The 25,883-nt window shown below is 34.1% G+C and overlaps 1 protein-coding gene across 4 annotated transcripts in view; it reads right to left on the bottom strand.

The window, feature by feature from the left end:
• Positions 1-5,761: 5,761 nt before the first annotated feature.
• GTF2A1 (general transcription factor IIA subunit 1) overlaps positions 5,762-25,883 on the bottom strand; it is a 36,305-nt gene continuing 16,183 nt past the window's right edge. For all 4 annotated transcript variants that reach the window (XM_037832147.1, XM_037832145.1, XM_037832149.1 and 1 more), the window contains 5 exons: positions 22,696-22,771; positions 21,925-22,058; positions 19,378-19,698; positions 14,005-14,094; positions 5,762-10,576 (listed from right to left, as the gene is read on the bottom strand). In XM_037832147.1, the coding sequence (XP_037688075.1) occupies positions 10,469-10,576; positions 14,005-14,094; positions 19,378-19,698; positions 21,925-22,058; positions 22,696-22,771 (729 nt within the window). In that variant the 3' untranslated portion in view covers positions 5,762-10,468. The remainder of the gene's footprint in view (positions 10,577-14,004; positions 14,095-19,377; positions 19,699-21,924; positions 22,059-22,695; positions 22,772-25,883) is intronic.

Raw genomic sequence — 25,883 nt, 5'->3', positions numbered from 1 at the left:
ACTGATATTTATATTAGATATGTTACTGTTTTGCTTATCTGGTGAAGATTATAGGAGGATCTTGAGTGGCCAATGGGAAGAAGAGAACAATATGAAGGTGGAAAGAAAGACACCCTGCAAGGGAAGGAAGGTGATTCTTAAAACATGCCTCATGATTTCTGGAGTTTTGCTGAAAATTGACCTTGTTTCTTTTCTGGTTTACCAACTGATAAATGTGGAAGTGTTTGCATACTGTGTAGACATGTAACCAAGCATGAAGCTTGCTGTTGAACTGTGCAATAGACACTGCTTTGCATGATTAATAAAGCTTTCCACATCAACTCAATGCTAAAGACGGCTCATTCCCAGATGAACTGAACTATACTACTCAACAGAAGAACAGCGCATTCCAAACAGAGGCTGTTTGAAATGGTTGCAAACAGAAGCTGACCCTGATTAATTTAAGCTGAGAAGGAATTGGTTGGAAGGGTATTGAATAATTTTCAGAATCAAAGGGAAGGCTAAAGAATGAGGCTTGGGTAGCTGTTAAGCATGGTGAGGCAGTCAAGGCCCCACCCCAGCAAAGGTCTTAGGAGGCTGCCACTGGCATGCTTATGCCAGTCACTGTCACACCACTGCTTGGCAAGAAGCAAAATAGCAAGGGCATTCTGACACATGAAGCCAAAATAACAAATATTCCTATGCATCCTATTGAAATTAAACAGCTGTAAAAAGCCTTTACTCTCACATCTTTTGAAAATAACCTGGGTAGAATTATTGGTTTTCCTAGCCCCGCCTATCCTGCACAGCACTGGCACTCGAGCCTATGGCTTCCTTAGCATAGAAGTTCTATCAGGTCTGCAGAAAAGTCAGTGGTCTCTTTTTCAAACGAAGGTGCAAGATATTTGACTTTCTTCAAATTACCCAGCAGACCATTTTTCTTTTATTTACTTTCTTATTTGCCGCAAAATTGTGAATATAAAAGACAGCACCAGCCCAGATGGAATTCATAACCTAGTCGCCCAATCTTCACCCCCAAGGAACCCTATAGTATATTCTTCTCTTGAGGTGTTTAATAGTTGCCTGAATTCTGATCAATTTCATGGCTTCCAAATGGTTATTTATCTCTAAAAAAAAAAAAATTACCCTGATGACCCTTCAAGATTCCATTACCCCATGAGATGTATAATATTTTCATACTTTGGGCTTTTCTTAGAGCTCCAATAAACAAAGGATTATTAAGGAATGGAACTACTCCTTTAAATCGTGCCCCCTGAGACTTAAAACAACAAAGGAGCTAGCTGTGCCCCTGTTTCTCTAATCACAATTAGGAGTATCTCACACAAGGAGATACAGGACTAAGCAAACACAGACACACTTAGCAATGGTCTAAGGTAACCCCTTCCCATCCACTGCCTTGTTGCAAAATACAATTGACTGTTATTTTGAAAAGGAAACAAGGCTTTCAGCAGTCTCTCACTGTCAAGTCCAAGATGAAGAAGAAATCTAGTCTAAAGTCTACTTAACTTCAAACTGAGTGGGGAATTTCTAGTTATTTTGCATCAGTTCTTAAAACCAACATGAAGAGTTGACAGGTGACATGGAGCCACGGACTCATTGCCTGTAGAAGACATGCAATTATCATAAACATGTGAAGCAGGCTGGGTGTAGGAAAAGAAGTGCTATTCTTGTGTTGCAATTAAGCATAAAAAATAACCAGTATACTGTTAAAACAGGTTTAACAAAACATAGCCATGGACCATCACTGCCTATTGGCTGCCTGCTCTATGAACTGATAACCTGATGGGTTATCAGTAGATGCAGTAACAGATTCTGGCTATAGCTGGTATTAGTTATCAATTTGCATCACTATTTTAGGTTTTAAAGTCCTCTGGAAGGAAGGAAGGGAGGGAGGGAGGAAGGAAGGAAGAAAGGAAGGAAGGAAGGGAGAAAGACAAGAAAGAAAAGAAAGAAAGAAAAGAAAGATCAAACCAAAAGAACCCCAAGGTCCTTTTTGCTAACATAATATTTTCAAAGCATACTATGCGCCCAACAGTGCATGTATTAAAAATCACAAGGACACAAGATAACCACTATTCTGTCCACTGTATAGATGAGGGATCTGAGACTTGGAAAGGGTAGGATAACTGGCTCTTGACTGCAAATTGACCTAGTTCCAAAGCCTGTGCTCTCTTTACCCTACAGTACTTCCCATTATGCGTTTAATAGGCCAGGATCATAGATCTCTGGGGCCCCAGGGAAGCAAGAAGGGGAAGACACAGTCTCACAACCCAGGCCTAAACCAATCAGGAGGGGGAAAATGCAGAAAATTATATCCACCTAAAAAGAGGGTAACAAAGAGGAAAGGAATAAAGAAAAAGAATGGTAAACAGAAAATATAAAACCAGTACCTATGTTAACCATGTAAATGGAAAAACTGCCTACTAAAACACAAGTTGCAAGATGTCATCAAGGACCCTGTTTCTTTCTACCTTCTGTTTCACCTCCCCTGCATTATTTTTAGCTTAAATTTGGTTCTCCTCCAAGTCAGAGAATAGCTGCCAAAGCAACTGGAGCTACATGCTTCCTCATTCAAATCTGGCAAGAGAAAGAGCTATTTTGTCCAAACACTTCAAGCAAGATTCCTGAGACTCTCTGAACAGGACTTCTTAGGTCACACACCAACCTCTGAATCAATGACCGTGGCCTGGGAAGAAAAACTCTTAAGCCAACCAGGGCCCAATTCTTTTTAAAAATTGTCCTCTCTATTAGGCAATGGATTCTTAGACTTTACACCGAAAGCACAAGCAACAAAAGAAAAAACAGAACTTCATCAAAATTTAAAAACTTTTGTGCATCAAAGAACATCAACAAGAAAGTGAAAAGACAATCTTAGGAGAAAATAGTTTCAAACCGTAGATCTGATAAGGGTTTAATTTCCAAAATATATAAAGAATGCCTACAACTCAACAACAAAAGACAAACAACTTGATTTAAAAATGGGTAAAGGACTTGACTAGACATTTCTCCAAAGATTTACAATTACCTGTAAGCACATGAAAAGATGTTCTGTATCATTAGCCACCAAGGAAATGCAAATCAAAACCAGAGAGATACCACTCAATATCCAGTGGAATGGTTATTATTTAAAAAAAAAAGAAAAAGAAGTGTTTACAGGATGTGGAGGAAAAGGAACTCACATACATTGTTAGTGGGAATGTAAAATGGTACAAATGCTATGGAAAACAGTTTGGCAATTCCTCAAAAAATTAAACTACAGAATTACCATATGACCCAGCAATCCCACTTCTAGGTATATCCCCCAAAAGAATTGAAAGGAGGGATTCCAATAGATATCTGTACACTAATGTTTATAGCATTATGCACAACAGCCACAGGTGAAAGCAACTCATAGTGTCCGTCAACAAATGAATGGATGAACAAAATATGGTGCATACATACAACAGAATATTATTCAGCTGTTAAAAGGAATGAAGTTGATACATGCTGCAACATGGATGAATCTTGAAAACACCACATTGAGTGAAATAAGCCAAAAGGACAGATATTGTATGATTTTACTTATGCGCTGTAACTAGAATATGAAAATTTATAGACAGGAAGTAGATTACAGGTTACCAGGAGTGGGGAAGGGAAGGGAGAAATGGGGAGTTAATGTTTAGTGGGTGCAGAGTTTCTGTTTGGGGTGATGGATTAGTTTTGGTATGGATGGTGGTGATGGTAGCACAATATTGTGAGTGTAATTAATGCCACCGAACTGTGCGCTTGAAGGTGATTAAAATGGGAAAGGTTGTGTTGTGTATATGTTACCACAATAAACAAACAAAAAAAACACAAGAAAAACACTGTTCTCTCTAGCTTCTAAGTCAGCAGTCTCTCCTTCCTGCCTGCTTCACTGTCCTTGCCTTCTCATTCTCCCTTACTGACTCCCAGGACCAGATTCATGGGTATGCAACAAATTCAGTTGCACAGGGTTCTGTGCTTGGTTTAATGCTCTACTATCATCATCTTGAAATTATTAATAATTTTTGAACAGTGGGCACATTTTCATTTTGCACTAGGCCCTGGAAATAATGTAGCTAGTCTTGCTAACTCCTCCTCTTCCCAATCTCTATCTTGGGAATGCCTCTAGGGTTGGTCCCAGGGCCCCTTCCCTTTCTCTTTTACCCCTTTTTATATTCTTGCATAGCTCAGTAATTTCCATGGCTTTAAATATTCTCCAAATAATGAGTCCCAAAGATATTCTTCAACCTCGATCTTCCCCGAGCTTCAGGTACTTAAATCCATCTGGCCATGCGGATACCTCAACCTGGATGTCTAATGGACACCACAAAATTAATATACCAAATACGGATCTTTTTTATTCCTTCCCAAAACATCTGCCCTACTGATGTCATTTTAACTCAACAATCTTCAGAAGGTAGTCAGATGTTAAGTGAGGATTCAGGGCATTCTTGATTCAAAACTGCAAAATTCATTTCCAATGTGAAGACCAGAACTACAATTACAATCTCAGTGCTCTCCAAAATTGTTAATATTAAGTCCTCTAATCCTTCACTTCAATGTGCAGAGGTGTCATTGTAGGCCATGAACCTGTTTCTCTTAAGATACCAAGATAAGGAAAACTCACATAATTAATCTAGAAAGACAATCTAAGATCTTTTCCGTGACCATTATTCCATTTAAAATGGGTATATACGCATTTATTAAGAAATTCCACATGCCAGGGACTATACTAAATGCAATGTATGCATTGCCTCATTTAATCTTTACAACTCTATGAAGCAGTCAGGCTTGGTAACATATCCAAGAGCGCAAGACTAGTAAACCAATCCACACTGGGACTGGGGTCCAGACAGTCCAACTTCATTGCTTCTTAAACGCAACTGTCTTATTCATCTCTGGGTCCACCAACAGTGCTGATCACAATTCCTGGCCCAGAGGAGATCATTAGAATGAGTTGGATTGAGCTGTGCTCAATTTCCAATCAAAGAAAACCATATTTCAAAATAGAAACAAAAGCAATTATTTATATCCTCCTCTTCTTCCTTGGCTGGAGAGTGGGAGGGTTGGAACAAAGCCCATTAGCCTTCAGAAATTGGGCTGCCATCAATCACTAGAAGAGGGATTCAGGTCAGAACTAGGTAAGTTCCCATACCTTCCACACTTACCAACTTTCAAGGATGTTTTTCTCCATAAGGAACTTGGCAGAATCCACTGATATTTGGGAAAATCATTCAATTTTTAAAACATTACTGTTCTACTATAGTTTTAGCTTTGGGAAAAAATACAGTCTATTCTAGACTTATAATTCAGGAAAATGTTTACATTAGAAAAAAAAAATTTAAAGCCTCCCCATTATGTTTCATTATCCCTTTCCTATACCCACCATTCACTATTACTCCCTCAGGCATCTCCTACTATAGCCAGATTCATTGCTTCACTAATCCAACATCCCAAGTTTGTTTGTAACCAAACCTTTCTCTGCCTCTCCTTAATGAGATCACATCCTCTTTCACTACTTCTAACTATTTAAAAACATTTCAGCTCTACTAGTCATTTTAAACTATGCAAATAATTATGACATTTGAGTGCTTACCATGTACCAAGCATTTTCTAAAAGCTTTACATATAGTACATCATTTAATTCTCAATCCCGTTCACTGTACAGATGGAGAAACTGAGGCTCCAGAAAGTTAAGATCATCTTCAACGTAGGAACTTGAATTAAATTGCAAAAATACAAGATCTGCTGACAATGAATAAAATATCTTTATTATGAATGGTTTAATACTTAAAATTTGCAGATTTCCTAGATAGTCTATAATAGGATAAAAAAATTACAAAAAGGCAAGCTTTTTCTTAATGATTTGAATTAACTATAAAATTAAAATACCTATTTAATACCTTCCAAAATAACACAAAATATATTCAATAGATAATATAAAATCTCGATAATCCAACTCTCCTAATACACAATTAGGAAATGCTTAACTAAGGTGAGAGAAGATTTAGCTAGTGAAGTAAGAAAACAACAATGCTCTCAAACAATTTCAATTTGATACAATGCTAATTATATCAATTTTTAGTTCCTCTTGATACGAATTTAGCCCAATTTAAATTACTATGTGCCTAGGAAAATACAACTATTCCTTTTTAAAGCTATTAGGAATTTTAAGAGTTTAAAAATTCAGACTGACATCTCACCTTACTTAACTTAAATGTAAAGAATTTCATGGTACCCTTAACTTTGATAATGGAATTTACACTCATTAACAATGTAAATCATCTTCCTTTCTAAACCATATAATTTCACTCATTTATTTAACAACGTCATACACTCTAGTAAGCCAAGCAAGCAACATTACTTTTTTTAAATAACATCTTTAATTAAAGTTTTTGCAAAGGTAAAATATTAAACTTAAAATAGGTCTTAGTACATCAAAATACTAAGTTCTCTAATTGTATCCCAAGGATGGTCTTTAAAACATAATATCCTGTATATCACAGAAGAGCAAACTTGATCTGCAATTGTACAGAATGAATTTTACAAACATAATAAATATATTTACGCCCTTACACATAACAGTATGTACAACAGCAGTTGACAATAGTAGCTCCGAACAGCAAAAGGATTAGCCCCTCTCCCATAATTGTAGCCCTGATGCATACTGGACTAATTTAAGGAACATTGACTGCAAGAGTAGTTACGAATTCAATCTATTTCTTCCCTTACAAGAGAAGAAATAATTTATTTGAAATGAAAATATAAGTTTGGTGTGTTCTTCCTTAAACCACAGAAAATGACAAAAGACAGACTAAGGCAGGCTTACAAAGGGAAGAATATAGAGTAATTTCCATAGCATTAATAGTGGATTACAATGCAAAGTTATTCAACATAAACCCATGAGAAACTACATGGAACAATTAGTTTTCACTACTGAATTTAAAATCTGAAATGGCTGATTCAGATAGGTAGGTGGGAGACACACATGAAATAAAATGAAAATATACAAAGACAGATCAATAAAATATTACATTGCACAAAAGCTCAAAAATTTCAAGATGAAATAATCTGAAAATATAGGAATTTTCTTAAGTGGAAGAAACTGCTAAATTATAAAGGGAATTCCCAAGAGGAAATTTTTGTCTGCTTTCCTATATAAGGTGTATTTCCTTATGAAAAGAATGGTGACATTATTGCTATGAGATAAGAAGAAGTTACTCTTAGAGGGAGACAACCCTTTTCATTCCCCCATAAAAGCCAGTAAAAAAAAAAAAAACAAAATTCTTGATTTTCACTATAGCAAAAGAAATTCATATAAAAGCTATTATATTTTATTGTTCTTGTTTTCTAAAACCAGAATCTATTAGAAATATGCTCTTCAAGAACACATTTTAATCACTACACATACTACTCAAATCATGATGTATTCCTAGAATAACATCAAGGTGGCTTTGATTTTAAAAGCGGCAACAATGTAAATATGATATTATGGTGGCATTTAATCAACAAAAAGAAATGTGAACATTAAAAAAAAAATAAAAGCCCAATATAAAGATCCCCCTCATATAACAGACATTTTATTCTAGAAACTAATTGCACATTAAAGAGTTGTTTTGAGCCGTATGTGGTACTCCATAGAAATTAAATGTGCTCTCAGGCATTCAAGTGATCTGGATATCCCAATGAACAAGCAAGAGTATATATACTGAAAGGCACACATTTCCACATTTTATCTAGCAATTTTGGGTAAATTTTCCTTAGCACTGCTGATTAATGTTAATCTTTTTTTCTTTTTTAATGTAAAAGGTGCCATCACCATCTGTGCAAATCTAAACTTATCCTTTTCTGCAACCTTTAGTCATTTCCATAATACAAGTCTGAACTGTTTTCCTCCTTTGGATAAACATGTTACTTTCATTTTAAAATTGTAGAAAGTGGGAATCCTTTGCTTTTTCAAAGGAATGACATATTTACGGAACCTAATGAAATGATTTGCTAAATACAATGTTAAAAGCATGATTAAAAATTCAAGTACAATAAAAGATAAGCAAGTGACATTCTTACATCAAGCCACTATAATAAAACTAAAACATGCTATTTGATTAAAAAGGAACACGATGCGGTAGTATATAAGAGCACATTTTGGTATGCAGTATTGTTTGGACCAGCTTTCAGAATTTTCACAGGTAAAAGAAAAGCATTTGCCAAGCATGCCAAATTAATATGCAATACACAGGTGCAAATACAAATGGTTACTTCCTGCTTTAAAATAACCCTAGTGAATCATTCTGAAAGCTGTGGTTGTTCATGTTTGAAAACAAGTTATAAAAACTGGCCAGTATACAATGTTACTATGAATACAAATGTTTGTCTAGATAGAAGGCCCATGACAGGATCTGAATATCATACAGCAATTCAATTTTCAGTAGCGTAAGAACTACTAGATAGCCAAAAGTTTTCACTTAATCAATACTACAGCACCGCGAAACTTTTATAGGTAGTTCAGGTTGTTGACTTCTTTATTGGGTAAATATAAACCTACTAGCAATTTTACTAAAGACAACTGAACAACAGGACTTCTGTTATTTCACCCTTTTCCTTCTTCTCCTTCTCCTCCCTGTTTCATTAATTTAAAAAAGATGTGCTTTTGAGAGTAGTGGGGTCAACAAATAAATCTCCCCCCTCCCCCCAAAAAAACTAAATTAATATAGTCAGAATAAAAACCATACTCCCAATCATGGCATCTAAAGAAAACTTAACTACTAGCATGCTAGAAACCACCATTTACACCAAAGTAGAGAAGATAAGTTAAAGGAGCCAAGTTGGTAAGTGGGAAAGAAGTAGGGAAAAAATTCATTAGGCTTTTTGAGAAGTTTAAAGATTTGTGTTAAAAAAAATGAAGAAAAAACACTATGTAGTAGCTCACAGTTTTCTCCTTTGCAATGTACTTTAAAGTGTTTGTGTGTTACTTCTAGAAACACACAAAGGCAAATAATCTGAAGACAAAAATGGAAGACTAAAAAAAATCCATAGACAAGTAACTTAAAACAAGTGAATTTTTTCAAGATAAACCACGAAAAGTTGAATTAGTTCTAAGAACACAAAGGTGAAGACAAGTGTTCCTGCAATTCTTCCAGGCAGCTAGTTCACACAACGAACACAGCATTGCCACATTGTTCTTTGGAGCCCCTTACATAATATTATGTAATTCTTAATGTACATATTAAATGTTATTTTTAATATACAAGTCAAGTTTCTATCCTTTCTTCCAGATGTGCAAACCAGAGCCCATGTTTATATTATCAATGACCTAAAAGGGCCACCAAATGAAATAGAGGTAAATTTGTACTTAGTGACCTACACCTCCCTCCACCCTCAAAATTTTCCCCTCAAATTACAAAGTTGCTTTTTAAAAAATTTGTTCAATTAGAATAATAGGCTTTTTCAATTCTTTACTAACAAACACAAGAAACTTTTATAATTACTAAATTGTTTCATAAAAATCCAGGTCCTCACTGCCTGCCCTATGTTTCTTTCCATCAATGCTTCAAAATGTTATCTGAATGTTTAGCTTCAGCCCTAACAAGAAAACTCTACATCTACTTATTTGTATACAATTTCAGCTAGATGCTACCTTTGTGAAATAAAACCGTATTCCTGAGGAGCCAACTGGGGTTTCTTATAAGGTATGAGACTAAAAGAAACAATACAGTAAGAAAATTTAAGTTGTCATTTTCATTCCACTTAACTCAGGCAAGACCCAAGTCTTTGAATTACATTTACTAAGTATGAAAACCTAATTAAAAGAAATATTCATTCCTGGGTCAAGTTTTGCCTCCAAACTAAGTTTGATCACCTTTAACTCTTAAATAGATGTTTCACAGAGCAGGGAAGGAAGAGGTAAATGTTACTGAGGAAGAACAGCAAGTAAAAATATTTAAGACATACTATGAGAGTTTTAAATTGTTTCCTTACACAAGTGAATTAAAATTCAACACCATAATTCTTACCCTTTTGTAAAAAGCTCACACAACTTTTACCAATTATAACCACACGCAATAAGCAATTTCAATCTATCAAAAGGGAAGTTTCTTCAGTTCATTCCAACAAGTATCTTCTGATTTAACCCAAGTTGGAGGAAGGAATATAGACAAAGCTTTACATGCTAAGTATTGGTGGCAGGTACCTGTATTTAAAATTGACAATTATGGTTTTCCTACACAAAAACCCAGCCCTCCCCCCTCAACAACCCCAGGTGCTACAGTTCCATGGCTTGCCAGTTAGAAGTAGTGTCTATGTTGTCAAGGTCTATCTTTGTTCCAGTAGCTTTGCTTCTACTGCACTTTTTTGACATGCAGAAATTAAGTTTTGGTTGGTGTATGTCCCAAGTTTCAAACTGTCCACTTAAAAAAATTTTTTTAAGTTTGTTTTGTTTTATTTATAAAAGAAAAGAAGCAACTCTTCACCATTCTGCATCTCCAATGGCTTTGGAAAATATATAATCTCTTCCATTAAGATTCATAATGCCATCCTTAAGATGAAATTTCCATTTGTTTTTACTTCTGTGTATCTAAATAAACAGAAAGCAAAAAAAATTAAAATATAAGAGATACAATCAGAAGACTGAGAAAACAAAACAACAACAAACCCATTCACTCCCTAGGTGGGTTTTTAAAAAAATGAATTTATCTGTAATTTGTATTAATTTATAGCTCTAAGTACGTTTGTTCATTGTAAATAATACTTCTCTGCAAAATATCTTATCCCTCAGCTTAAAATGTACAGGGTTCCTATTTGGAATGATGGAAATATTCAGATGGTCATGACAGGAGCACAACATTGTGAATACAATTAACAGCATTGAAATATGTATGAATATGATTAAAAAAGGGTAATGTTATAGTATATATATGGTAACAAAATAATAGTGTTTTTTAAAAATCCATGGAACTACACTACACAAATAGGGAACCCTAAGCTAAACCATGGATTTGAATTAATAGTACAATTATAAAAATGTGCCATCATCAACTGTAACAAATGTTCCACACCAATACAAGGTGTGGGTGGTGAGTTGGTATATGGGAATCTTGTATTTTATGCATGGTTGTTCAGTAAACCCTTGACTTCTCTAATAAAATACACACACACACACACACACACATATATGCCCTCCCCCACACACACACATCTTATCCCTACCAGGTCTGCATATCATATGCCCCTACCATACATCCATGAGAGTCAAGAAATCTTGTTGACTTTTCCATCAAAGCATATACAAGATCCAACAACTTCTCACTCTCTCCAATAATACAACCCAGTCTTAGTCACCATTATCTCTCACCTGGATTACTACAATATCTCCCCCTAAATATTCTCCCTGCTTCTAACCCACTACAGTATCTCCCCCTAAACAGTCTCCTTGCTTCTAACTCTGCCTCCTCCCCACACTCTGCTTTCAACAAAGGCAAAGAGATCCTTTTAAAATTAAATTGTAGATCATATGATTTGTCACTTCGAAACCATCTTGCAACTAACTTCCCATCTCACTCAGAATGTAAGAGCCTCAGAAAGTCTTACATCAGCTGCTCCTTCTTACCTCTCTGACTTAATCTATAGTACTCTCTCCCTCCCTCACTTCAGTGCCCTACTAGCCTCTTTGCTACTCCTAATACAAAGGCGGCAGGCACTACCCCCAAATAATGGCAGAGCTAACTCACTTCAAGTCTTTGCTCAAACGTTTTCTTCTCAGAAGACCTAACATTACCCTTTTTAAAACTGCAACCTGGCCCCTTTCCACACTCTGTATTTTTCCATACCAATTATCAGTTTCTAAAATACCATATTAATTCATTTATTATGCTTTAGCATCTGTCTCCTCCAACTAGACTAAGCTTTCCAATAGTAGGGATTGTTTTGTTTTGTTCACTGATGCATCCCAAGCGTCAAGAATAGTGTCCTGGGACATCATGGACACTCAATAAGTATCTGTGGGATGAAAAGATCTATGAATCTGCTTTTTTCCCAGATGTAGAGAAAGCAATAACTATCCTAAAAATGTATATACAAATTTATTTCTAGCATGGACTGAGTGACTACAACCTATAAGACAGTAAGATTATATAAAGATATACATGAAAGCAATGAATAGCCAGGAAATAGCAATTCCACAGACAAGAAACTGGATTCTACTGCAAGGCAACTTGCAAATTTAACAAACGCAGAAAGTTTTATGGGTTAAATAATAGTCCATATAATCAGCATTGAAGCTACGTTTGATAATAAATGGTAAATATTTTCAATTGAATAAAGGCATAAATGAGATTCTGATTTCACTGGCAATACAAATGTCATTATTCCTTCTATCTCTTCTAAAACTGACTCATTGAAATTCTAAAGTTGACACTTCAAAACTGAACTCGTAAAATTAAAGTTGACTTGAATCATATCCAACCCCATTTTAACCTATCAGAGACCACCACCATGCTTTGCTATTGGCTAAAACATCAAACCCCCACCCCTCCAACCTTCAGAACTCATTTGATTCTTAAAATTAGATATCTACAAACTTTAAATTTACCATTTACATTTAAAGCTGTTTTCGATTTCATTATTAAAAGCATAGTAATAAACCAATTTTGACCTTTAAAATATTACACATACAGTTTATGCCAAAGGAGAACAAAACCATTTTCCTCCTTTTCTTCTTATAATAGGAAAATACTTAGTTGCACAATCTTCAGTCAGGTAAGGTAAAGGTCCCCTCTTGCCTGAGAAATATGACATCTTATCACAAAATTGTGTTCTGGCTAATTTGGTTGCAAGAAAAACTTCGTAACAATTAAGATTTACTGGTATCTCCTGAAGACTGTAAGTCTTAATCTCAATATTCTTGCTCTACATGTATGTTACAAGAAATACCATTTGTTATAATATGCCTGGTGTAACATATTCAGTACACTCACCCACAAGTGTTTATTAATAAGCACGGTTACTTATCACATTCATTTCTATAATGAGAATTTAAGATTTTCTATATCCATAAATGAAAAATTCATGAAGGGCAGGAATTTTCCATGTTCATGACTTCCAGTGCCTGGCACATTTAAGCACTTAATAAATATACATTCCAAAACCCCTATAGCTTCTATTAAGAGTTTCCAGGCAGTGGACTGCGTACCATGGATGATTGTGTGGTGTGTGGGTGTGTTTCAGTAAAACTGAATTTAATTAAAAAAAAAAAAAAAAGTTTCCAGCATCTGGTAAGGATCTCTGCTGAAATTAAATTATAATTGTAATATAATATTTGAGTTCATTATAAATTTAATAATTATAGTCAGAAAAATTTTATCATTTCAATGAACGACAAAAATCTCAATAATAACACCAACAACTATAACAAAAATACTTGAAAAGAACTACCCTGATTAAGAATTAAGAAAACAAGGTGTCAATAGCTAATTTAAGAAACTGGTTTAAAAATTTCTTAATGCTACCAAAACACAGCAAAGCTCAACAAGCTTTAAAATGATTTGGAGTACAAACATTATTTACTAGTTAGCAGTCCTATTTATTGCCCTACTCCTCTTCTTAATAATAAAAAAAGAGTTCTAGAGATTCAGTTCAAGTCTTTTAATTTTGAGGTAATCAAGGCTAAATGGAAAGAACGGTTCTCCCACTGAGTTAGCTACTGTTGTTACAACAACCCCTATGTGGTTTCATTCACGATGATCCAAGTTAAAAGGCATGAAAAAAGAGCATTTCTCTCCCCAAGATTCCATTCATAACTTACTTTTCAAATGTAAAACTAGAGAAATTAATATCTCATTCTATAAAAATAATCTACTAAACTATAAAATGTTTTCATTTACACTGTTTATAATGACTGTAAGAGGCATTGATCAGCTTCCCAAATGCCTGAACAAGGTAGAACGGATGGTTTAGGGAAGAAATACCAAAGAAATAATATCAGTAATCTGATGATGAAATCCATACCTTATCATACTGGCATACAACAACATTTTCTGTGTCAAAGAGTTCCTGCCCTTCCTCATCACTCACATCATCTTCACTATTGAGGGGCTCCTACAAATAAAAAAATAAGAGCTTATTCACTTATAACCCATATATTACCACCAAAAGCCCCTTCTAAAACTCAATGAAAAGAAACACAATGACCTTGATGTTCTTTGAGAACAACCAAGTACCAAATGCATAAAGGTAAATTGTTAATCAGCTATGTTATTTAAGAGTTAAGCAATGTTACTGGAATCCCAAGCAGAGATTAAATTCAGCAATTAAAATGGTTAAACAATGTAATTTGTAACTCTGAAAAGATACTCAATCTTATTTCCTTCATTTTTTAAGAATAGCACAGGAAGATAATTCTCTGCAATAACTGTTAAAAATGCCTGGAAGTGGAACTAAGAAAATATTAAATTTTAGTGAGCTAACAGCACCACATACCAGAAACAGTGTAAAAAGAGAAGGCAGCAATTAAACTAGAGAAGGAATGAAGGGCTATAAAACAGTCTAGCAGTCTGGCTTGTGTCTTTACATTAAGGACTCAAATGAGCATATCTACCAGTGTGATGGTGATACATTAAGGACTCAAATGAGCATATCTACCAGTGTGATGGTGATGGTGGATGCATGTATAATAAAACAAAAGCATTCAGATCTTTTGTTTTTAAAAGGCAGGGAGTAAGGGGGAGGGTTTAAGTACCAAAGATAATTAAGGGCCATGATAAAACTTAATTAGAGCACAAAATGACCAATTACCTGTACATTAAACATGACCCCAATTGTGGAAGAAGATAAAAAAAGATGTAACTCAGATTTCCAATAAATGGAGAAACATAAAATAAGAAAAAATAGAAGTAGAAACGGAAATAATCAAAAGATAGTAAGTCTAGGCCTATATCTACTCACATGCATGCATATGCATACATATTCCTTTAATTTAAAATAGGTATCACCCATGTACATTTTTTTATTGAGATACAATGCACACAACATAAAATTCAACATTTCAACCATTTAAAAATATACAATTCAATCACATTTAGCTCATTTATAATGTTGTGCAATCATCCCCACCTATCTAGTTCTGGAACATTTTCATAACCTCAAACAAAAACCTCACACCCATTAACAAGTCATTCCCCATTCCTCCTAGCCCATGGCAACTAATAATCTGCTTTCTGTCTCCATGTATTTGCCTGTTCTGGATATTTCCTATAAATGAAATCATGTATATAATATGTGACCTTTGTTTTTGGCTTCTTTCACTTAGCATAATGTTTTCCAAGTCCAACATGTTATAGCATGTATCAGTACATCATTCTTTTTTATGACTTAATAATATTCCATTATATGGGCATGACACATTTTTACTTGTCCAGTATTCAGCTGACAGATGTTTGAGTTGTTTACACATCTTTGCTACTATGAATAATGCTGCTAGGAACATCTGTGTGCAGGGTTTTGTCTGAACACCTGGGCTTTCAATTTTTAGGGGGTCAGACCCAGGAGTAGAATTGCTAGGTTACATGATTATTCTAGGCTTAACTTTTTGAGGAACCACCAAACTGTTTCCCACTGTGGCTGCACCATTTTACATTCTCACCAGCAATGCATGAGGATTCCAATTTCTCCACATCCTCACCAACCGTCGTTATTTTCTGCTTTTTTTAACAGCCATCCTAGTGGGTGTAAAGTTATATCTTATTGTGATTTTCATTTGCAGTTACCTAATGACTAATGATGTTGTGTGTTTTTTCATGTTGGCCATTTAAATATCTTCCCTGGAAAAATGTCTATTTCAAGCTCTGTGTCTATTTTTAAAATTGGGGTGTCTGTCTTTTGGTTGTTGAGTTGTAAGAGGCATTTTTTATATTTTTGGTTACTAGCACCTTATCAAACATATGATTTGCAAATATTTTCTCCCATTCTGTGGGTTGTCTTTTCACTTGACAGTTTCTTTTACATACAAAAGTTTTTGTCAAAGAAACCACTGTCAAATCCAAGGTCATGAAGATTTACCTCTATACAGTTCTTCTAAGAGTTTTATAGTTTTATTAGCTCTTACATTTAGGTCTTTGAGCCATTTTGAATTAATTTTGTATACGTTGTGAGGGAAGGGTCCAGCTTCATCCTTTTGTATGTGGATATCTAGTCATCAGAGCACTGTTTGTTGAAAAGACTATTCTTTCCCCATTAACTAGTCTTGACCTGTGTAAAATTTGGGGAGCGTAATGTAGCAGGACCCTATGTAATCTTAAATGGCTCAATTCACTGGAAAAATACAACAGTTTTAAGCTTGTGTGCACCCGTTTTTTAGGCTCAAAATATAAAAAAGCAAAAATGACAAAAAGAGAAATAAATCCACCATTACAGTAGGAGATTTAAACCTATCTCACTCAGTAACTGATGAAGGATCAAGTATACAAAAAAAATTGTAATAATATAAAATATCTAAACAAATCTACTGACAATCTAAATATCAGACAGTAACAAATAACTCCATTCTTTTCAAATACACACAGAATATACAAACACTGAGCACACGAAGAAAGCCTCAACTAACTGCAAAGGATGAACACATCACACACATCACATTCTCTCTACAATAAGTCAGGATAGAAATTAATAAAATAAGAAAAAACATACTAGAGTGAATAAACCAAGCCAAAAGTTGATTCTTTGAAAACACTAATGAAATCAATACCCCTTTGGCAAGAGTAAGAAAAAAAAAAGAAATGAAAACAGGGAAATGACTAAAGATACTGGCATCAAAAAGATTTGATAATTTTATGTAATCAATTTGAAAATTTAGATATACAGAGTCCCAGAAAAATATAATTTACCAATGTCTCAAAAAGAAACAGAATAAATAGACCTATACCCAATAAAAGGAATTGATTCTTTAAGGAAATTACTAAGCCCAGACATTTTTAGCAAAATGTATGGAAGAACTAAGTACAATCAGGGGAGAGGGGTGTTCGATGTAAAAGGAACACTCCTTGACTCATTTTATAAGGCTTCCACAAACCTGATACCAAAACTAGTAAGAAGATTATTAGAAAAGATAGTATCATTCATGAATATATATGTAAAAATCCTGAACAAAGTGATTTCAGCAATTCATAAAAAGAGTAATAATGATTCCAGGAATACAAGATTGTTTTACAATCAGAAAATCAATTAATGCAATTCATCAATAAATACACAGGGGAGAGAAGTCATCTAATGGTTATATAATGGTTATCTAATTATTATCTAATGGTTGCAAAATGTGTTTAATGAAAGTCAATGTCCATTTATAACTTAAAGAACAAAACAAAGCAAAGCTCTTATTTCACTATGAATAGAAGGTAATTTCCTTAACCCATTAAAAAAAAACTTCAGCAAACATTATGCTTAATGTGAACCAGAGAAAGGATTCCTTTTAAAATTAGATATAAGACAAGAGTACTTAATGCTATCACCACTTCTAATCAAGATTGTTCTGGAAGGCTTAGCCAGCAAAACAAGAAATACTGCCACTTTTTGCATATGATTGTCTACATAGAAAACACAGAAGTGCCTACACTGTAAGAATTAACAAGAGACTTTACAAAGGTGGTTGACTCAAAGATTATTATTTAAAATGCTATTACATGTATTTTCATACTGCCAATAAACTGGAAAATGTAATAAAAAATATCACTTAGAGTTGGCATCAAAACTCTAAAGAATGTAAGGAATAAAAATGGGCAGAAGGTCTGAATAGGTACTTCCACAAGATAAAACACAAATGGCAAGTAAATACAGAAAAAGAGGCTGATCCTCATCCGTAATCAGAGAAATGCAAACTAAATCAAAATGAGACAGTATTTTCTAGCTATTGGACTGGCAAAAATTAAGAAGCCCGACAATAGCAAGTACAAGTGAGGATATAGAGAAATGTGAACAATTATACACTGAATGGCAGGAGTTAAATAATACAGAATGATTCCATTTGTTATAAATGAACATGCAAAATTAAATAATGTTTTAAGAACTGTGAAGGTTAAGCACATGTATCAACTTGGCTAAGAGTTATGGTGACCAGTTGTTTGCTCAAGCTAGCACTCGCTTGCTTTAACGGTATTTTGTGAATGCATCTATGCAAACACTGAATCAAAAAAAGAGACTGCCTTCAGCAATGAGAGAAGCCTCATCCAATCAGCTGAAGGCCACAAGCAATCAGAAAGAAGTTTCTATCTCTACTTCAGCCAGCCAACTTCCCCTGGGACATTCACAGAAACCTTCATCAGAATTCCCAACTTTTGGCCTGTTCTGTGGAATTCCAATCTGCCAATCCCCACAGTCAAATGAACCTGTTTCTGTAATAAATCTCTGTTTCTCTGGAGAACACTAATACAAGAATATAAATACATACTGTAGAATATAAAGGAAAGCAAGTTAATAACAAACAAAATTCATGAGCATGATTACTTTGACGGAGGAGGGAAGAGGATGGGATTGGGAAGAGGCACCCAGTGGACTTTTTAATAAGTAATGGTAATTCTTTTTTAACTAAATGATGGGAACCCAGGGTACTTATATCTTAAAATATATATTACATATATATGAATACATAAATTTGCAAATTTATATCTACTCAATATTTAATAAAAACAATTTTCTTTTTAAGTTTATTACTTAGATAATTTAAAAGAAACTTTTCCTAAGATAAACAAGAAAAATGCATCCTAGGCTGAAGGAAATTAACAATGAAAATTGTGGTAGGACAAATAACATTTTGGACACAAGCGACAAAGTTGGAATAGTGAGGAAAACAAAGATATGTTTATATACTTCCATAAATATAAAACAAAAGAGGAGTAAGAAGGAATGGTTTATTAAACTGAAGACAGGCACTAAGGGTAGATAAGGTTATCTAAGGAACTGGTCTGAAATACAGATATATGTGTCACATTTAGCTTTTTTCTAGCATTTCCTCTCTTCCTAAATGCCGCCATACTTTTTAATTACTAAAGAAAAAGATTAACCACAACTATCTGCTCTACCAGGGTCTTATCATCATGGCACATCATGAAGGCATAAGCCAAAGAATCAAAATTACTTGCATGGTCTGCCACCTTTACAAATACAATTTAAATTATAATACATTCATTTTTTATTACCAGCTATATGAACCAGTTATACTTAATGGTTTATGAAAATATATATAGCCAGAACAATCTAACAATTACTTTATCTTTAAATGTTGTTTAGCATTCTGGCAGTCTGAAAAATTAGGATATGATTAAACAATATGGTACCAAGTAAAAAAGGAAAAGATTGAGTAGATTCTCATTTCATCTTTTACTAGAAACTTACTTCTTCCACCTGCCCATCTTCAGCTCCATCTTTCTCTTTGTCTTCCTCTTCATCATCATCATAATCTTCTTCTTCGTCTTCATCTTCTTCAGATGACGTATCCCCAGTTCCATCAACTTGTAACACTAATGGAGCTTGTGATTGAGCAGGCTGGGCCTGTGACTGCTGTTGACCAGTTGCAGTTATCTGCGCTTGTGCTGCTGTAGGTGCTGCCACAGTTGTAGGTATAACTTGAGTCTTATTTCCTGTAAATAAGATTTGCTGAGGCTGGATGATGACACCTGCTTGTGGTGAAATCCCTCCAGGAAGAGGGGCCAGTACCTAAGGCAGGGGAAGGAAACCCACAAATTAGGAACTAGAGGAGTAAGTAGCTCAGTTTCATTATTTGGTACATAGAAATAGACCCATCTCCTGAAGAATCATCAGCAATGGCAACTTCTCATACACATTTAAAACTACCAAAATAATAAAAAAACAATATTTAACTAGTGTATTGACTGACCCTCTAAATTTCCATTCAAATTTCTGAAGGAAAAAAATTTCATAAAGATAATTGCTAACTTTTACTGAGCACTTGCTATGAAAATGCCAGACATCAGGTCAAGAGTTATACAAGTTATTCGTTTATTTGCTTGAGGTATGGAGAGATATAGTAACTTGCAAAGCTTTCAAAGTCACTAGAGAGGCAAAATCTGAACTAAGGCTTGTTGGCTCCAGAGACCATGCTACTACAATTATGCTACATTGCCTCCACATGAAGAATATTAGACCGGGAATTCGAAGCCCTGGAATCCAGGTCTTTCTAAGATCACAGATATAGACGGTAGAAGAAGCAAGTCTGGCTTGCCTCTCTTGGCTTTGCTCACTTCACCGTTAGACTAGACCAGTCCTGGATGCAAATTAGAACTAAGCTCAAATTTCAACTAAATAATTAATAAAATACTGATGCCTTGGCCCCACCCTTAATATTCTGATGTAACTGGTGTGAGATGAACATATTCATTTTATTTACTGCTCCCTAGATGAGTTTATCATGCAACCACAACTGAGAACCATGAGATCAGATGATTTCTGAAGTTCCTTCCAGCTTCTGCATTCTAGGATTCCAAAGTAAAACACAATTCAAAAAAATTAATTCTATCCACAGTACTGCACATTAATGTATTAACAAACATTTATTATAGGTAATGTAATTCACATGTTTATCATTATAATTATTAATAAATAAAAAGCACTGAATGCCTATTATTTGCCACTAGGTTCAAGGAATGCAAAAATATTAAGACATAATATATTTCCCTTCAAAAGCTTACTGATTAATGGTGCAACAGACAAGTAAAACAATTACAACTCAAGAAGACAGGAGATATAATAAAAGTATGATACGGTATTATGAGAACACAGGAGAGAGTACCAAATTTAGCTTGGGGACAGAGCATGGTCAGAGAAGCCTTCCTAAGCAAGCAATATATGAATTTGTTTGTGCTTTAAGAAGATTAGTCACACATTTTTGTCTGGTTTGCGCTTTTGTTTAGGTGGCCTTCTAAAAAGAAAACCCAGAAGTGAGAGCAGCACAAAACTTAAGAAATCTTTAAGTAGGCTGGATTAATGCTCCTCTCCTCTGATGTTAACTTTCATCATCGTATCATTTTATTGACATTATATATTTAGGTGTACTTTTAAAAAGAGACTAACACATATGTCCTCAAGAAAATAATCCTTCCTCTTTCATTTTTGTCTTCAAAGTACAAAAGTGTAATGCCTGGCACACAAGGAGGGGCAGGTACTTATTAACTCTGATCTCAACAACAGCTCTTAGGCACATGGCAAGAAATAACCCGGAGAGTTCAAAGAAACAAGATCTTAAAGAACATCTTATAAACAATGGTGAGGCGTTCAGAATTTTCCCAAAAGGCAACGGGAAGTCATTAAAAGATTTTAACCTTTTTAGAAAGATGGATCCTATAACTAGAGTGGCAGTCACATTAGGAAAGGTACCAGACTGGAGGCAAGGAAATCAGTAAGGAGGATAATACAGTATTTTAAGTGAAGGATATAAACTAAAGCAGTGACAAGAGACTGAGAAAATAAAACTAGTTTCAAACATCTTAAGGGACTGCAAAAGTTGAAACTGCAAATAATGACAGTAAAAAAAAATACATTAAATGTCATAAAACTAGGGACATGTGTGCTTTGTTCATTACTGATACGGAAAAAAAAAAAGCCACTCAGTAAATGCTTGCTGAATGAATGCTGGATGACTAGCTTAGGAGGATGGATGGAGAAAGGTGCCAAGGATAGAAAAGCCAGGTTTAGAGGGATGATGAAGGATGAGTAGGGATAAAGATAATTTAGATTTACACATGGTGAATTTGAGTTAAACTATGGGGTGTAAAGGAAGAATCCAGAATGAAAGAGTTTTTAGCACTAGAGAAGAATCTAGCAATTTGTACAGAAAATGCCATGGGAAAAAGAAGAGAAAACACCCAGGGAATTCACATAGAAGGAAGAAAAAAGAACCCCATGATAATCTTAAGATTCTTTTACCTGTTGTATAACAGGAGCTTGAACTCCACCAGGCTGCATTTGTGGTATAACCTGTTGTTGTAGAACCACTGACTGCTGAGGTTGAAAGATATACTGGGCACCATTGGCTGCTCTGACCACCTGAAGAAGCTGGCCTAAAGCAAAAGTACATATTCCAAGTTACCATTTTAGTAGTGACCACATCAAATCATCAGAAGGCCCTAGAAATTATCAAGTAAGAAGTTTAACAGTTTTATTAAGACTATCATCTATACTCAGAAAACTGTAATCCTTATCTTGACTTCCTTCCATGTTAAAATACATTGCCTAAAATGTTTATTTCCCATCTTTATTATCCTTATTCAGCTGTTTTCCAATAAGGTTTTAACAACAGATTATGAGATTACTTTACAAGCTTAAATTATCTTTGCTAACATATTAGGAGTCAGGAAAGAACAGTAAGTAAGAATAGACATTTCAGGGGATCTTCATTTCTAAAACTTTAAAAAACTGAAAACAAACTAAATAAGCATTTCTATATAATCATACTTCATTCAAAAATACAGTTCTCTTTCAGGGATCAAAAGCTCAAGTGAAATTCTTATTTCCCTGCATCTTCAACAATGACTGCAGTTTAAGATGTTATTGCCCTCAAATCATGTTATTTTAAGAACCTAAACCAAACGGTAAAAGAAATATCAAGATTTTCTCTTTCAGCAAAGACAAACCATAAAGGCTAGATGGTGCAATTTTCTGAGTTATATAAATAATGGCCCTATTATTCCTAATTACCTGAATTTGTTAATATCTGTTGAACAGGAGTCACACCTGCAGGGAGTGCCAAGGTAGCAGCTGTGGCAGCAGCACTCTGAAAACAGAAACAAAACAAGAGTCAAACCCACATATATGCATAACAGCACCTCAATTTATCTCTATCATATTTTAACATCACTTGAAGTTTATCATTTCTGTATACATTAATAAGACTAAATCCCATTTTATAAAGTGGTACAATAAAGACTGCCAAGCCTAAATGCTCTATTTAATTCTAGCAGAACAATATAATTGGTTTTAATCCCCTGGAGAATGTGCTCTAAGGAAATCGTACCCATATTAATAATAATGCTATCCAACATATGAAATAACTACTCCATTACTTCCACTCTTTGCTCCCTTACCCAGGCAAAAGCATAAGTGTCTTCATTTTAGAATCTTAAATTTTAAAATTTATACTCTGTGAACTTTATATTCTAAATACTTTATACTCAAAAGACCTTTATAGAAAATCTTGTATTGAAAGAAGGAACTTGGAGTACAGCTGGAAATTCTTCTAAGATTCCATATTGAAAAGAAAAGAATGACAATACTGGCATTATATTCTAGATAGAATATATTAATAATTTTATTAGTACAAAAAATACCTTAATATCTTAAGAAAAGCTGCAAACTTTTATTTCTACATTTTAAAATGGAGCTACTATCTGACATTTAAGTTACGAAGATGTATATGAATTATTCTCCAAATTTCTTCAAATTCAGGGTAGACTCTTGATTGACTGCTTCTGGATACCTTCCCCCCAAAGAATTACACCACTATCTTATGTACTGTTTTTTGATCCTGTGCTCTAAATATTCCCATGTCTCACTAGAACTATATTTAAGTAAGTTTATTTTTCTTCCCTGTTCGATCTCCTTTAAGGTACCAAGCTCTCATATATTCGGTCTACCCTACAAATTTTTAGAAACTTCCATGTTTGGATAAGATTAGGGAAATAAAAATAACTCTGCTTTGTAGATGCTAATGCCAAGGAAGTCAATGAAACTTGGAATACTAAATGAAGTAGGTTAATGACATATTATTTACTCTGGGCTCTAGGTATTAGTTTTTAAGAAATATGCTTCTTGTTGCCATGTGATTGACCTAAGTAATTTCTACATCTTAAACCTGAAATTCCCACTATGTCTGAATAATTCAGCTATAGTCCACCAGGTTCATCCATCTTTAAGGTGGATATCCAACTGTCTAGTTTAAAATAAATCATCTTGGTAGGCAAATGAAAGGTAATCTAAGTTTAAGGAACACAATATTCATTTACTTCTCAGAAATATTAATTAGGAATATAAAGTGCCTATAAGTCATACTTTATAAAATAATAGATCTCCCTCTACTGGTAAATTGACATAGTAGCTTCTACATGGCACACATGGCACAAAAACCACCTGCACACCTTCCACACATTCAAATTGCTCAATAGATACTTGATGAGTGAAATACCATAATACAGAACCCTTTAGTTAATGACTACCGAAAATTTCTAGTAATTTTTAAATAGCTGAGACATGAATAATGTATAACAATACTCATTTCATAAAGAGAACCTGAAAAACTGGTTTGATATGTCCTATTTTATAAGTTCCCTGAAACAGTCTTCTACCTAATATGGTATTATCACTACTTCACATTTACAGAAAATTATATAATTTCCAACACATACAGAGCCATCAAATGTATTTTACTGGAAATCTCTGGATCCAGAATAATAACACAAACAAAAACCCAAAAAACTTTTATTGATAAAGAGCCTATCCTGATTATGTTTCAGAACATGTTAAATGCATGGAACAAACCCTGACTGAGAATATCAAAGTAAAAATGTTAAAAGACACATAAATGTTAATGCATTTATTAAATGAAGCTTCTGATCGCTGATCTTATTAAATACACATGCACTTTAGAATCAATGAGATCTAACCAACGAGTAAGAGATGGGCCAGTAATTGAGACCCAGTCTCTAGACACAATTTTAATTCAGAAGTCTCTCCCACACATTTAAAATTCTTTGAAAATAGATGGGCGTACTGCAGCATATTCTAACAAAATTCCTGTTTTAAAATGATGTGGAAACAGTTTTAATAACAAAAACTGCAATATGGATCCCAAGGTGATACCTTTTTTTTTTATAAAGGGTGGGAATTAAAAAAGAAATTTTGGACCTTAAACTTGAAATGGAAATTTTTACAATAATAAAAAATGAGAAATGATAGGCATGGGATTTTGTCATTTGTCCTGCAAAAGAAATTATTCCCGTAGCTTGAGCTAGAAGTACAAATAGACGTCCTTCATATTTGTGAATTTAAAAATTGCCATTTCTACTACTGCCTAGTTAGTACACAGATCATGTCAAAATTTATAATTGTTCCAAAGTATGAATCTGTGAGGTTGGTATGTGTAGAAAGAAGTCATTTGTCTACAGGTGAGCCTTACTTCCTATCTGGCTTAAAAATTGCAAATGAGCTTTGTAGTTCACTGCTTGTCACTCACACACCAAAGTGATTTTTAAAACACTGCTATTAAAAAAAAAAAACAAAAAAAACTAGACCTGAAAAATAAAAAAGCTCATTGACAGTATGCTGAGAACTTTTTAAAAATACTGATTCTTACCTTTACTTAAAAGTGTTGACTGAATTTAAAAATGAAACATTATAACTGAGATACCATTAATAGTCTATATATTTAAGAGACATTGCTGGAACAATTACTCTAAGGAGACTTGTTTTAATGTTTTATTTAAAAATTTAATCATATAGATAAATATCTTCTAAGGACCCGAAGAGGTTATTTCAATTCAACAACTGTCCTTTACTACATTTAATGGAAAATATTGTATGCTTTAAGTAATACTTTAAAATAAGAGGACCTGTGGAGTTCAGTAGCTATCCCTCAGAAACACCAAAAGTCTAATGTATAACAAACTTAACCGGTTAAAATACATCTTAAGGTACCAATTTACATATTGTAATAAAATTTTTTAGGCTATAGTTAAAGCAGACCAAAATTTTTAAAAGATTGATTCTTAAAAAATAGTTATCTTGATCTATCCAAACAGTTCATTTTTATTTTCAAAAACTTTGTAATTCTTAGCTTTCCTGACCTCTTGAAATTGATGGATCTGAAAGAGAACTATACTGCCTTAACAGGT

This window comes from Choloepus didactylus, chromosome 4 (genome assembly GCF_015220235.1).
Source record: "Choloepus didactylus isolate mChoDid1 chromosome 4, mChoDid1.pri, whole genome shotgun sequence".
Lineage (NCBI taxonomy): Eukaryota > Metazoa > Chordata > Mammalia > Pilosa > Megalonychidae > Choloepus > Choloepus didactylus.
Note: the sequence above shows the minus strand (reverse complement) of the source record. Positions and strands in the feature narration are given on the sequence as shown.